The sequence below is a fragment of the Lontra canadensis genome, unplaced genomic scaffold (assembly GCF_010015895.1).
Source record: "Lontra canadensis isolate GAN:19392208 unplaced genomic scaffold, GSC_riverotter_1.0 scaffold135, whole genome shotgun sequence".
Classification (NCBI taxonomy): domain Eukaryota; kingdom Metazoa; phylum Chordata; class Mammalia; order Carnivora; family Mustelidae; genus Lontra; species Lontra canadensis.
In genome coordinates, this window is record NW_022631129.1 from 2,544,587 (window position 1) to 2,558,705 (window position 14,119).

At 36.4% G+C, this 14,119-nt stretch overlaps 1 protein-coding gene across 2 annotated transcripts in view; it reads left to right on the plus strand.

The window, feature by feature from the left end:
• The window catches only part of GABRB3 (gamma-aminobutyric acid type A receptor subunit beta3), a 220,474-nt gene that overhangs the window by 194,470 nt on the left and 11,885 nt on the right, over positions 1-14,119 (plus strand). For both annotated transcript variants that reach the window (XM_032843092.1, XM_032843091.1), the window contains exon 7: positions 9,323-9,475. In XM_032843092.1, the coding sequence (XP_032698983.1) occupies positions 9,323-9,475 (153 nt within the window). The remainder of the gene's footprint in view (positions 1-9,322; positions 9,476-14,119) is intronic.

Below are 14,119 nucleotides of genomic sequence, written 5' to 3' on the forward strand. Positions count from 1 at the left end.
GTCAGGCGGCTAGAGACATTAACAATCCAGGACAGGTAATTCCGAGTTCAGATCCTGTCCTTGTGTATGTGTTAATCCTTCTGGTTTATCTTTGTTTCTTGGACACAGCTCTTTGGAATCCCTATTTGATGTTCTCTGTCCCTAGTATCTCTCTTTTAGTCCATGACTCTGTCAAATGTCCTGCTTAGCTTCTCATTTTCCCTTCTAAAAGTACATGTTTCAGCTACCTGAAATGGGGCTCACCTCTCTCAGTTTCTTTTTTCTCACAGATCTTGGCCAAGATTTTCACTGGCTTGCTATTTCTCCAGTGTCTTCAGGGAGATGTATTTAAATTTTGTCCATTTTCTTCTAGTTGTTTCCAGTGGAAGTGTTACCTATTCTACAGTAATTAAATACCATTGTTTGTCTGTTTTTTTTCCTACCCCTCTTTATTTTTTCAGGAAAAAAGTACACTTGTTTCAATATTTAATTCTTACTTAGTTTGGACTATTAATACATGAGAGTAAAAGAGAAAAAAAATTAGGATACACTTTGCAGTCACATTTTGGAAAATATAATTCTGTATTTTTCCAATAACATTATATAGAGGAAACACTCATCCAAGTCCTTTAAAGCTGAAAGGAGATCTGAGCTCTTGTTTGTAACAATAAAAAACTGTGAGAAAAAAAAAATAATAAGCAAAGCACTTGAATAGCAGTTGGTAAGGGAATCAGGTTAAAAGAAACATTGCATTAAATTGATTTCAATAAATATATCCAGCTAATAATCAAAGAGCTCCTTAAATATCACTCGGCACTGAATCACCAGATTGAGACTTCATCTTTTGTATTGGTCTTGAATGTATATTCTGCTGACAAGCAAAATTTGGGATGTATTTTTTTTTTTTGTCAGATCTGAAATTTACTTCTAACTTTTTGTTTTGTATGAGCTAAAAGACTGAAACTTTTGTTAGATATATGAAAAACACATTATTTAATATGCTGATTTAACTACCTGATGTTTTTATTTCTCTTCCCTTTTTTTCCTGGGATACATTTGGACTGATATCTTCTGGCTTTATTTTAAAATACTTCTGCCAAGATTAGAAGAAAGAAAAAGAGAAGGATCCCAAATTGAATGATAATGAAACATTTCTGTTAAGATATGTGAATTTTCTATCTTTCAAAAATCAATTTTCAAAATACTATTTTGCTTTTCATTAATCATTATGACAAATTACAAGTGTTTTTAAAGTATGCATATCACACTTTTAATACAGTCATTTAATTTTCTCTAAAGTCCATTCGTGAACTCCATGCTTTTAGTAAACTAAATTCCTGTGATCAAGTAATTTCCATTGGGTCTATAAATAACATCTACTATAGGTCTAGAGAGAGTATTATATGAAATGTTAAAAGAAGGAATTATCATCTTTATCTTATTTATAATTTAACCTTAAATTCTACAGACAAATTTCCATTCTTTTTCCCCATTTATTTTTGTTAGAAGGATCCTAAGAGACAATTCATCTGTGTTTCCTAACCAGACGCCAATCCTTCATCCAAAATCATGGGCCCAGAGCAAGCTTACTCTCAGTGCTAAATGAGAGCTTAGCTATCACATCTTGTTGTTACGAAATCATTTTCCTTTAAGGGCTCCTGACCTATGAAACATGTCCTACTACAGAAGCCAGATTTCTTCAGAAATTCATTGCCCCACATCTCCTTTGTAAAAATAATTCTTGACTACCTTTATCTTCTGGAATTATATTTAAACCTCTAGTACAATTTTTTTGAAAAATGCTCAATGGTAAAAACTCTTAGATTATAGAATCCTGAACACAGAATGCATCATAGAGGAAGAAAAGGAAATGAAGAAGCAACATGTGTTTATTGAATGTGTATTTTGGGCCAGGTGGTATGTTTTTTACCTGATATAAATTAAGCCATTTAATTTCCAGTAAAATATACATAGTAGGTATTCTATTTTCTTTATAACAGATTTACCAAAGTACAATTTAGATACATACAGTTCATCCATTTAAATTATACAATTCAGTAGTTTTAGTGTATTTAGATAGTTGTATAATCATTACTGTTCAGTTTTAGAACATTTTTATCAACCCAAAAAGAAACCCTGTACCCACCAGCAGACACTCCCATTTCCCCCAACACACTTCCTCTAATCCTGGGCAATCACTAATCTAATTTCTGCTTCTGTGTATTTGCCTATTCTACGTACTTTATATAAATAGAATCATATACTACGTGATCCTTTTGTGATTGGCTTCTTTCATTTAACGTGATGTTTTCAAGGTTCATCCATGTTGTGTCATGTATCAACATTTCATTTCTTTTTATTGCTGAATAACATTCCATTGTATGAATATATCATATTTCATTTAATCTTTCATCAGTTGATGAACACTGAGCTGTTTCTACCTTTGGGGTATTAAGAATAAGGTTGCTCTGAATATTCATGTACAAGCTTTTCTGTAGATAAGTTTTCATTTCTCATAGCCAATTCATTAGGATTGGAATTGAGGGATCATATGGTAATTAGCCAAGTTTAACTCTTTTAAAGAATTGCCATACTCTTTTCCAAAGTGATGTCACCATTTGATATTCCCACATATTCCCACAAAAAGTACATGAAGATCCTAATTTCTCCACATCCTCACCAACACTTGTTATTGTCTTTTAAAAAATTAAAATATAGTTGACACACAATGTTACATTAATTTCAGGTGCACAACATAGTGATTCCACAGCTCAATACATTATACTATGCTCACCACATGTGTAGCTCCCATCTGTCACCGTACAACTGTTTCAATACCATTGACTATATTTCCTATGCTGAACCTTTCATCCCCACTATTTATTCATCCCATAACTGGGAGCCTGTATCTCTCACTCCCCTTCATCCATTTTGCCCATCCACCACATTTTCCCCCTCTGGCAACCACCAGCTTGTTTTCTGTATTTATGGATCTGTTTCTGCACTGTTTATTTGTTTATTCATTTTTTTTTTTTAAGATTTTACTTATTTGAGAGAGAGAGAGCATGAGCTGCGGAGAGAGGTAGAGGGAGAAGCACACTCCCTGCTGATCCAAGAGCCCAATGTGGGGTTCAATCCCAGGTCCATATCACAGCCCGAGGCAAAAGCAGACGCTTAACCAACTGAGCCAACAAAATACCACATCTAAGTGAAATCATACAGTATTTGTCTTTATTTGTCTGACTTATTTCACTTGGCATAATACCATCTAAGTCCATCCATGTTGTCACAAACGGGAAGATCTTTTTTTTTTAAGATTTTATTTATTTATTTGACAGAGAGAGACAGCAAGAGAGGGAACACGAGCAAGGGGAGTGGGAGAGGGAGAAGCAGGCCCCCCACCAAGCAGGGAGCTGGATGTGGGGCTCGATCCCAGGACCCTGGGATCATGACCTTTTGAAGGCAGACGCTTAACGACTGAGCCACCCAGGTGCCCCAAGATTTATTATTTTTTAATGCTGGGTAATATTCTAGTGTATGTACAAACCATGTCTTCTTTATCCATTCATCTATCAAAGGACATTTAGGTTACTTTCATAATTTGGTCATTGTAAATAATGTTGCACAGGGGTTCATATATCTTTTTGAATTAATATTTTTGTATTCTTTGGGTAAATGCTGAGTAGTGGAATCACCAGATAGTATAGTATTTCTATATCTATCTTTTTGATTATAGACATCCTAGTGTAAAGTGGTATCTCATTGTGGTTTTGATTTGCCTTTCCCCTAATAAGTAATAATATGTTTTTATATTCTTATTGGACAATTTACTCTTTGGAGAAATGTTTATTCAAGTCCTTTGTCCATTTTTAAGTTGGATTGTATTTTTTTATAAGCCTTCTTTATATATTCTAGATACGAGATCCATATCAGATATATGATTTGCAAATATTTTCTTCCATTCTGTGTGTCATCTTTTTATTTCCTTGATGGTTTCTTTTGCAGATTAATAGTCTATAATTCTGATGAAGTATAACATCTTTTTTTTTTCACTTGTGATATCCTTGCCTTATTTCAGTACAAGAAAACTAAGGGTCTATTAGGACAGTCAGCTTCCGAAAGGAATAGTCCAAACAAACCATGAGGCTGAAACTAGATCCTTTAGACACCCCCACTCTTTGCTCCATAGTCATGTGATACAGCATTCTGGTTTTATTGTGGAGACTCAGAAGAAGAATCATTGCCTATTGAAACAACCTGAAAACAATTTTTTTGAGCTCCAGTCCTGTTTTTCTTCTTTCTTTCCTTCCTATTTCATATATATCCTTCCCTTCATGGGTTTTTTTGAACATAAAATAATTAAGGGGACTCATAATGAGAACAAGAGAATTACTAACTCTATTTTGAATTATAACATGAAAAAGTAGATTATAAATGAATGAGACAGCATGTTGAGAAAGACCGTGCTGACGAAAACCCAAGAGCATCACTGAGAGCTCACAAAGCTTCTCAGTCAATGGAGGGAGAGCCCCCTCACAGTGGCCACCTTAAAGAGGGAGAGGCACATGTGTATAGGTCAGCTCTGCTGCAGTTGCTAAAATAGTTTATTACTTTATGGACACATTTGAGTGGATCTCTCTCTCCACAAAGGTGACACGATACTCTGTCCACATTTTTTATGAGTTCCTCAGCAATATTAATGCTTTAGAGAGCAATATTAATTTAGGCTAGACTAAATATCCAGAGCCTTGTTTTGGTATAACTTTAGGTGCATCTAGGGAGAAAAGGTTGAGATCAGCATCTTCAATAGATAATTTTGCCAAGGAATTGGAACAATGCACTTGTGTTCAGGGACTGTTCCTCTATCTGTTGGCTCAGCACCTACTGGGAACCTGACCACATCTGCATTGGCACACAGGCTTTAGGGCTTCTGTGCCTTTCTGTTGTAATTTTTAAGCTTCTATTGCTGTTTTGAAGGCTATATCTTGATGTAGCTGACTCACTACTTCTCAACTTTATTAACCACTAGCTATGATCATGTGGGGAATTTTCCCATAGATATAGCATACATCATGGCATTTGCCCTGCAGTGTAAGGACTTTATCTAATAGAGCTACACAAGACTTCTGTGTGTTCTTTAGGATGCATATCAAATGGCAAAGGTCTTGGCCTAGAACATGTCTCAATACCTCTGAGAATTCTTGCATTTATTAACACTCTGAGGTCTCTTTCTCATGGCATATTGAAAGGCTTTTCTTCATTTGGCCCAGTCTTGAAGGCTTTCCTGCTTCCTTGCTTGAAAAAAAAAAAAAAAATTATTCAACCAGGAATAGTGTCTCACTTCAGATGCCATGAAACCTCTCTTGTATGACCAAATCTCATGCTCTAAAATATTTTTTGTATCTCCACCATGGTTCCTACCTCTGTTTTACCAAGGTCAGTCTGTATGGGCCTGACATGGATTAATTGGAGCTAGTTGAGAATGTAGACTCTCTTCTTTTTCATCTGTGTTGTCTATTCTATTCACCATTCCCAAGTCTAGAATTATGAAACTAGAATGGATGGGGCATATGGTGAATGCCTAAAAGTTGTTTTGATTTGAAGTGATACTTCAATTTCAATAAGTAGAATATATTTACTGAACAAATACATAAGAAAATGGTATGTTTCTTAATTTTCTAGTTCAGTATTATGAATTCTGTGTTATTCTAAGTTCTGTGTTATATCTTGGCAAATTTTCAGAGATTCAGGTTTTTTGGAAATCAGATTAGTATTTCTTTCCTTGAGATCTTCTGAATGTTTGACTATGTATTCATGTCATTGGCCTCCATGTTATAGGGGACAAGAATTCCCAACAGCCTCAGTCATACTTCATTACTTAGGTATAGATATTTGCCTCTGATGGGAATGGTTTTCCTGAAGACAGTATACTTTGGGAAATATCAAGAAAGTTGATTTGAAAATGGAAAGTTGAGGAACATGGTAGATTAAATTTTTACTCAAAAAATATTTGCTGCTCTCCCCTGGGAGGGGACTAAACTGTTCTCCAGTGACATAAAGATTACTGTAAGACAAGGAAATGTGAGGCCCATTGAGTGTAGCACTTCTCTCACAATATCCAGCAGTGCTCCAGATACAGAACTAAGCAGATATGTAACACAAGAAAAAAATCCTTATTGTCTGCTACGGAGATCTGGGGATCCTTTTGTTACTGCAACATAAGCCAACCTATCATAATGGATACGGAAACTATTGTTTAAGTATAGTGGCTATAGTGAGACATATCTGAAACAAGAGAAGCAAATGACAAGTGAAAAGTAAAGCATGAGATTGTCATGAAATTGAAAACTAAGAGCCAACACTGAAGTTACTTCAATAAAGATATTGAAGTTGCTATGACATTTCAAACTAAGATTCAATAAAGGTATCGAATGTTTTGAGTATTACACTTGCTAGAAAGTCATGTAAATAAACCAAAGGCTTCTATTTTCATGCATACAAATGTATTTGTTGATAACCTATGATAGTTCAGAAATTTACATAAGCATCACAGTATATGAAAAATACATCAATTCACAAACTCTGCCTTGGGGACTGTACAACTGATTAAGGAAGATTTTACCTTGCTAAATAGTAATAATTTTAATGAAAAAGAAAATGACTCAGGAAGGTAATGACTTTCACTTGGAGGAAAGAAGAAAGGACTCATAGAAGATACGGCATTTGACCAAGACTTTGGAGTATGGAGAAGGAAGGGCATTTCATAAGGAGGAAAAAGTGTGTGTGAATCAGAAGGGGCAGGAAATATGGACAATTATTTTGAGGCAGTGAGGACATTCTTTGGGCTAGAAAATCATCTGCTTAATGAAGAGATATAGTGGAAGCTGAAGTTAATCTGGGAAACATTTTGGAGAAACTAAAATACCCACATGTGTGTTTGGACCTTCGTAGAAAGCAGTGAACTATAGAAGATTTGGAGTATGGGTTGACAGCGAGTTCCAGGCTGTGCTTCAGGAATGTGTGGATGGAGCTTAGGGCCAAGGATTTGGAGATGGGAAAGCCTACAGTGAGGTTCTGAGCCAGCTCAATGGCACATTATGCCAATGAGCCATATATACGTTGTTTTATAACAATAATAGAATCTATCAAACCTGTGTCAGTGGAAGCTTTATTCCATTGATGGAATTGGGAGGATTGGTAGGCTATTTGTGGAATAAAAATCAATGTACATGTACACTTGATACTGAACACTAAAATAATTCCAACCTTAAAAGTAGGTTTGTGGTTAAGCTTCTATTGTGAACTTACCTAAGCCTTAACAACAAGTTTTTAAAATAACAAGGAAAAAAGTGGAATGGATAAATTCTATATACAAAAAATTAAAGTATTTATATGTCCCCCACTCAAATCCATTATAAGTTTTAAAGCAAACAACTGAGAAAATGCTTGTAGACAATAAACACAAGGGCTGGTATCAAAAGAACTTAAATGAATAAGTGAAAACAATAAGAGGAACAAAAAAATGAGAAAAATGAATAAATAGTATAATCAGATTATTTATGAGCTTAAAAGCAGAGGAAAGACATTTAGGAAGTATGCAGTTAAAGAAAGTGATTGGAAAGGACAATTTTTCCCAAAGAAATTAGCAAAAGTTATTTTTAAGAAATATTATGGAACATTGTAGTGTTTACAAGGTGAAATAGACAGTTTTATAAAGTTCCTATAGTGGTGTGTATACTGATATGATTCTTTGGCAAAGTAATTTGGCAATAATTGTCAGAAGCCTAAACATTGGCCCAGCAATTCCTCTTTTGGCATATCCATCCTAAGGAAGTAAGTCCAAATACAGAAAAAGGACTCTACACAGGGATAATCTTAAGAATATTATTTATAGTTTTGTAAAAATGGAAATAACCTAAATTTGTAGCATTCAGGAAAATGTATTTATAAACTAGAGTACATATGTATATATTTGAAGCAAAATTTGGAAGATTTTTAAATTGTGTTTACAAATAATTTGAAGTAAGTATGAAAATGTTTGTGCTCTGATGACAGTATGCAATATGCATTTGATCAGAGAGCTATGTAAAAGAAATTCTACAAGCACACAAAAACGACTGGAGGAAACTTTACAAATCATCAGCCTTTAGGTGCTAAGTCTCTTAGATGACTTCTTTTCTCCTTTATATAATTCTGGCTGAAAATAGTTGATGCCAAAGTAGAAGCCTGGAGATGAAAGTCTTCATCTTTGACATAGAATTAATAGTCATATGAGTAAATCAGGCATCTAAAGAAAAGAATATGGTGACAAAAACAGAAGACATGGAATGAAGTCTGGAAGATGCGTATACTTGGGTGCAGGAGGAGAATAGGAGCTTGTCAGCCTTGGAATAGAAGGAGGTCATGAGAAGCAAGGTACAGCAATCTCAGGAAAGGAGGACCATCCATCAGTGAGGATGGGAGGGAAAGAGGCAAGGAAGTTGGTGATTAGAGAAGGTCATTGAGTTTTCACTGGTTGACCTGCCAGCTGCTTCATTAGAATTTAGATCAGGAACTAGGAGGTTTGGTTCTGATAAAGTGGACAGGAGGAAATGGAGCCTACCCTTGCTTTGTTCTAAGAAAAGCAAAATAAAACAGAGAAGGCAAATTTAAGACAAAATGCAGTATAATCAGTGGGCAATTTTCTTACTCTGTGATGGTGGAGTTCCAAAAGTGTACTAAGTAGGACACATACAACAGATTAGCACTAGAATTCACTTACAAGAAAGTGGGCAAGGTGCTTCTCAGAGGCCCTCCTTAATGCCTTGTCTGTGGTCAGAGGAGAGCATCTCAGTGTACACTGTTACCTTCTATAAGACTGGACCTGCTTCTGTGACTCTCCAGCTCGCAGGGTAGCCCGGAGTTGTCTTTAGATGAGGATCAGTAATTTAAGTATCTGTGTATGGTGTTGCTCTAGGTGGATGGAGGGAACAACTGGTAAAAGCCATTTTTCCCAGTAAAACCTTGAGCCAAATCTCACCTATTTAAATGGAGAAGAGAATAGTCATTAATTAAATAATCAATAAGATACATGGCATGATTCTGTATTCTAAACTAAAAACTTCCCCAAAGTTTTCCCAGGGATAGTTCTCAGCTGAATGCTTGGCTTTAGAAGAATATCCTCATTATTCTCTTATAGACTAAAACAGACTTCCCTCCCAATTCTTCTATAGAAGCAAATTGCATGGGCCACCTCGTGGTTCATGGGCTTTTCAAATGCATGTTGTTGAATCATGGAGGTCAAAGCAAACTCTTTTGTTTGCCATGTCTTTTCTCCAGTGTAATCTTTGTCTGTTTACCATAGGTGCCTATCCTCGGCTCTCACTGAGCTTTCGGTTGAAGAGAAACATTGGATACTTCATTCTCCAGACTTACATGCCCTCTATACTAATTACGATTCTCTCATGGGTGTCCTTCTGGATCAATTATGATGCATCTGCGGCTAGAGTTGCCCTTGGTATGTGCTATTTTTAAATGATACCTAAAATGTAAAGTAACCGTATCATTACAGTATTAAGGATATTCAGAGGCTATAGTTCAACTACAATTTTTTGACATCATGACACCAGTCTTGCCCATACAGTCACTTTTTATCTTGAAACAATAATTTCATGCATGATTCCCTTGATGTGTTAATTTAATTATAAGGCTCCAATGTGAATTTTCATGCCCATGAAAGTGAAAATATGCTTGCCGAATATTTGCATAATAAAACTATTTTGACACTAATTTTAAAGCAAGGATTAACATCTCTTGTTCAAAATTGTTCTATGGCCCAGAAAGAAGACTGGATTAATTGGACATTCATCTTTTTTAAGTCAGAAAAATAGTCAAATATTATAGCATGTAATTGGAATTACACAATTTAATGGGCATTTAAATATGTGATTAGATTCTGAGTGATTCTCAAGGCTCTAGTGATCTGTAGTGGCCACTGGTCATTTGGCAACTGGATTATTAGCTGATGTACAATATATTTTATAGGTTCCAATAATATTTCTAAGATTTTTAAATTATTAAAGTAAAGCTTATATTTTCAAAAACATTATTCTCTATTCAGCTAATTATTATGAAGCTGCATGGTCAAAATAATTATTTAAATACATTTTAGAAAATATAGAGCTGAAGAGCAATTTTCCCTACATTCTTTCTCTCATAGGGTTGGGTTCAATTCCTGAAAGCAAAATTATCAAATAATATTTTTAGAAATTGATAGAAAATAATTATCAATGCATTTGCTGGTAAATTAGCTTACAGAGTACCATAAGAGTTCAGGGTTCCTGTTATCCCTCTTTCTTCCTTGTTTTTTTTTTTTTGTTGTTGTTTGTTTGTTTGTTTTTGTTCTTTCATCTTTTTCCAGGACTTCCAATTGATTGACACTGTTTTCCCTAGGAAAATGTGTGTGCATGTGTGTATGTGGATGTCTGGTTTAGACTCACAGAGTTACAGTTGAGATTAGATTAACACATAGGAAATCAGGTAACTATTCCCAAAAGTGTTAGGTGAATAATAACCTAGTTTGAGAAGAAGAAAGTATCAGAAAACTAAAAGTGTTATATTATTATGTATTTTTAATGGGTATGATAAGAAAAACATCCCTTAAGAAGATCTCCAGGATTTTTCAATGGCCTGCAGAGGTTTATCCTGTAGCAATAGTCCTTTCTGTAAGTTCCCCCTCCTCCTTTTTTTTTTTTTTTTAATGCTACTAGATTACTCTTTGTTAAATTATTTTCTTTTCCTCTCCCCGGAAAAGTCAGACCTAAAATGTATTTGGAGGGACAGATCTAAATTTTGTAGACCTGTTAGCTTATACAATTTCAGAGTCTCTCTTTAGGAAAGAGAATATAAAATAGACAAACATAAAATTACAGGATCCCACCCAAAGCCTGGATGGGGACTATGCAAGTAGAAACCTAAAGCTAAAGCTTCTTGAGTTTCACATTGAATTGGCCTTGGAGAATTTGTCATTATTGAGATAATTAGGGAACTATAAGTACCAAAGAACTAATTATCTGGCATCAGTAGGACTGAGGTGTACTGAAAATGTGAATTTCTAAGTTTTCTAGATATACACACTCTATAGCTCCTTAATGGTAAGACACTGTCTTCCACAATATTAAATAATCTATCTGAAGTGAGCTGTTGTCAACCCAGCCTCATTACAGTAAGTGAAAGTAGATTCCACTTTTTCTAACAGAACAGCATTATGATTATAAACCTAAATCATCCTGTTACGGCTTTGCTAGGACAAAGGAATGGTCTGCCCAGAGTTGCTAAGGCTTCACCACTGGAAGAGTGCCAGGTTCTGACTGATGTCACAAGTCTGGGAGGCGGATGTGAGTACAGAGGCAGAAGTGAATGGGCATTTGCCAGTGTCAAGATGAACCTGAGGCCTGGGGCTCTGGAAGGCAAGTGTGACCCTAGGGCCACAGCGTCTGAGCAGACTACAGTCCAACAGGTCCAGCTCTCAGGGTAGGATACCAGCGTGCTCACTCCCTATGTCCCACCTTCTACCTATGGAGAACAGGGATTCTGAGCCCAGATCTTCAGGGATTGGGACATACCACAAGGTCACCTCTAATAATTTAAGGAAAGTATAGCATAGAGTCATGAACACTGAAGAACAACACAATAATCATTAAGTTGAAATTTGCCAAATACTCAGGTGCCAGGTTCTCTGCAAGGCCATTAATGGGGTTACCTTATCTGCTCTGCAGAACATCCATAGCACAATATTGTTCTCATTTTACAGAGCAGGAAAATTAGGTACAGAGAAGCTACGTAACTGGTACAAAGTCATATGACATTAATCCTGTTAGTCTGACTCCAGGGTTCTCCCCTCTAACCACTACAGGTGATTCCTATGGTATTAATAGACAGTACACACAGAGTGTTCTTGTCTGTTACATTGTAAAAAACAATGATTAAAAATAAAAAAAAGCAAAGCAAGAACTATTATTAATTATTATTATTGCGAGATCCCTCAGAATCTTTAAAATGCTAATGTGCTCTGTGCCTTTTTAAGAAGATATGGCCATGGTTTGGGAGACTTTAATTGGAGAAATCCTCCTCCCGCAGTTCCATTCCCCCTGTCTCGTCTTGTACCTCACCTTTTAATTGTTTTGAGTGCTGTTATCAGCATCCTGAATGGCTGCACCATGATAAATGTACCTCATTTCTAAATGAGTCTTAGAGTTACAGATCCGTGCAGAGGGGTGTTCAACAAAGATATCCACGGAACGCCCTCTCTGGCTCACGGCTCTGTTGGATATGCAGTTGTCTGGAGTTCTCTCTATTGAGAAGGGAAATTCTGGTCCTTTTCAAAGCTGTGTTGCACTGCTGTTCTGTATACCTCGGAGTTTTATGCTTCTACTGATCAGGGGCTGACTCGCAGATCTGTTGAATTGCTAGTGTTACAAGTCATCAGGCTGCAAGGTAGGCAGTGGTATTTGGATGGACTTCCTTAAGGCGCCTGGGTGACTCAGGTCATAATCCCAAAATCCTGGGATTGAGCCCCGCATCAGGTCCCCTGCTCCATGGGAAGCCTGCTTCTCCCTTTCCCACTCCCCCTGCTTGTGTGCTCTCTCTTCTCTCACTGTGTGTCTCTCTGTCAAATAAATAAATAAAATCTAAAAAAAAAAAAAAGAAGAAGAAGAAGAACAACAACTGGATGGTCTTCCTCAAAACCCTGAAGTGAATAGTACTGGTCCTTTTAAAAGGGAAAATTTAAACTAAAATAACTCAGTCCACATGATTTTGATCACAAAGAAGAGAAATAAAATATCTTTTGATTAAATGATGCAAATTATATTTTTATTTCATAGCTTTATAATGCAGTTTTTCAAATATAATATTTTATTAGCATAATCTAAATGAGAAATAATTTGAGACTAACAATTAGTAGAAGGACTAAACAGCTTGATCAGTGTACAAAGAACATGGAAAGCACCATTCAGTCATCTGTACTGCAGTTGGATAGGTCCCCTTAGAGGGCAGAAGTTCAAAGCAAGGTTGTGGCTGTGGGTCTCTTGCCAGAAAACCAGAAGCTCCTGAATAATTTCTCTTTCTTTAATGATAATAATAAATACCATTATTTGTTGTTACCATTTGTTAACATATCACCAGTGGTTTTCAGGCATCACATTTAAACTTCACAACAGCTGTAGACAATGATGTGGACCCATCAAGTCTCAGGCCATGCTGCTGGGAAGCGACAGAGCTAAGCTTTTGGCCTGGGCCCTGTGGCTGGACCATCCAAGTCTATGAATCATTATTGTCCACCACCACCCACAATATCTAGATAGAAAGCAAAATTATACAAAGAATTAATAAATTCACTGGCCTTTTAAACTAAGAGCTAATATGAGCCCAAACAGAGCACTCATCCCAAAACCATACTATTAAGAGACTCCTCGAGCCTGAGTTTAGGTGCCTGAGCCAGGTTGCTGTCCCGTTTTCCTCAGGGCTGCTTTTCCCAGGCTGAGTGCCTGTGACGTGTGCTGGCTCTTCCTATCCCTGTGTTCTTTCAGCCCATTTCCCAGGACACCCACTAAAGCCTGTGTCATGCATGTCCACTCAAAATAGTCAACTAGAAAGCCACAAGAGCCAACTGGAGAGAACCAAAGCATTCATGTTTTCCAAATACGTTTGGAAGGGAAAAAAGTTGTGACAGCAAAATTACAAAATTTTTGAATAATGGTGAAAACATCTAATTTTGGACAGTTTGCATGGTTTCATATTTATTTGTAAACTGTCATCATCCCATTGCCATTTTTCAAATTTTAAAAGTCCCCAGGTGCACATGAATGTGACTTTAAAGGGGAACCTTAAAATATTCTGACGTATTCGATTTCCATATATTCCATAAGCTCTCATAGTTTGCAGTACACACAAAAATAGTTTCTCAGTGCCTCAATTCCTTCCTCTACTTTTCATAGCGTTTAGATGTGGGTGGAAGGAAAGCATGTGCTAGTGACAGAAGACTGGGCTTTATTCCTTGCCCTCCAGATGGTCTGAGCAAGTAGAGATCTGTGGTCTGGAGGTTGTCTCTGTGAGACACACAGTCTAAGGATGCTTACCTCCAACGATGGGCTGGGAATCT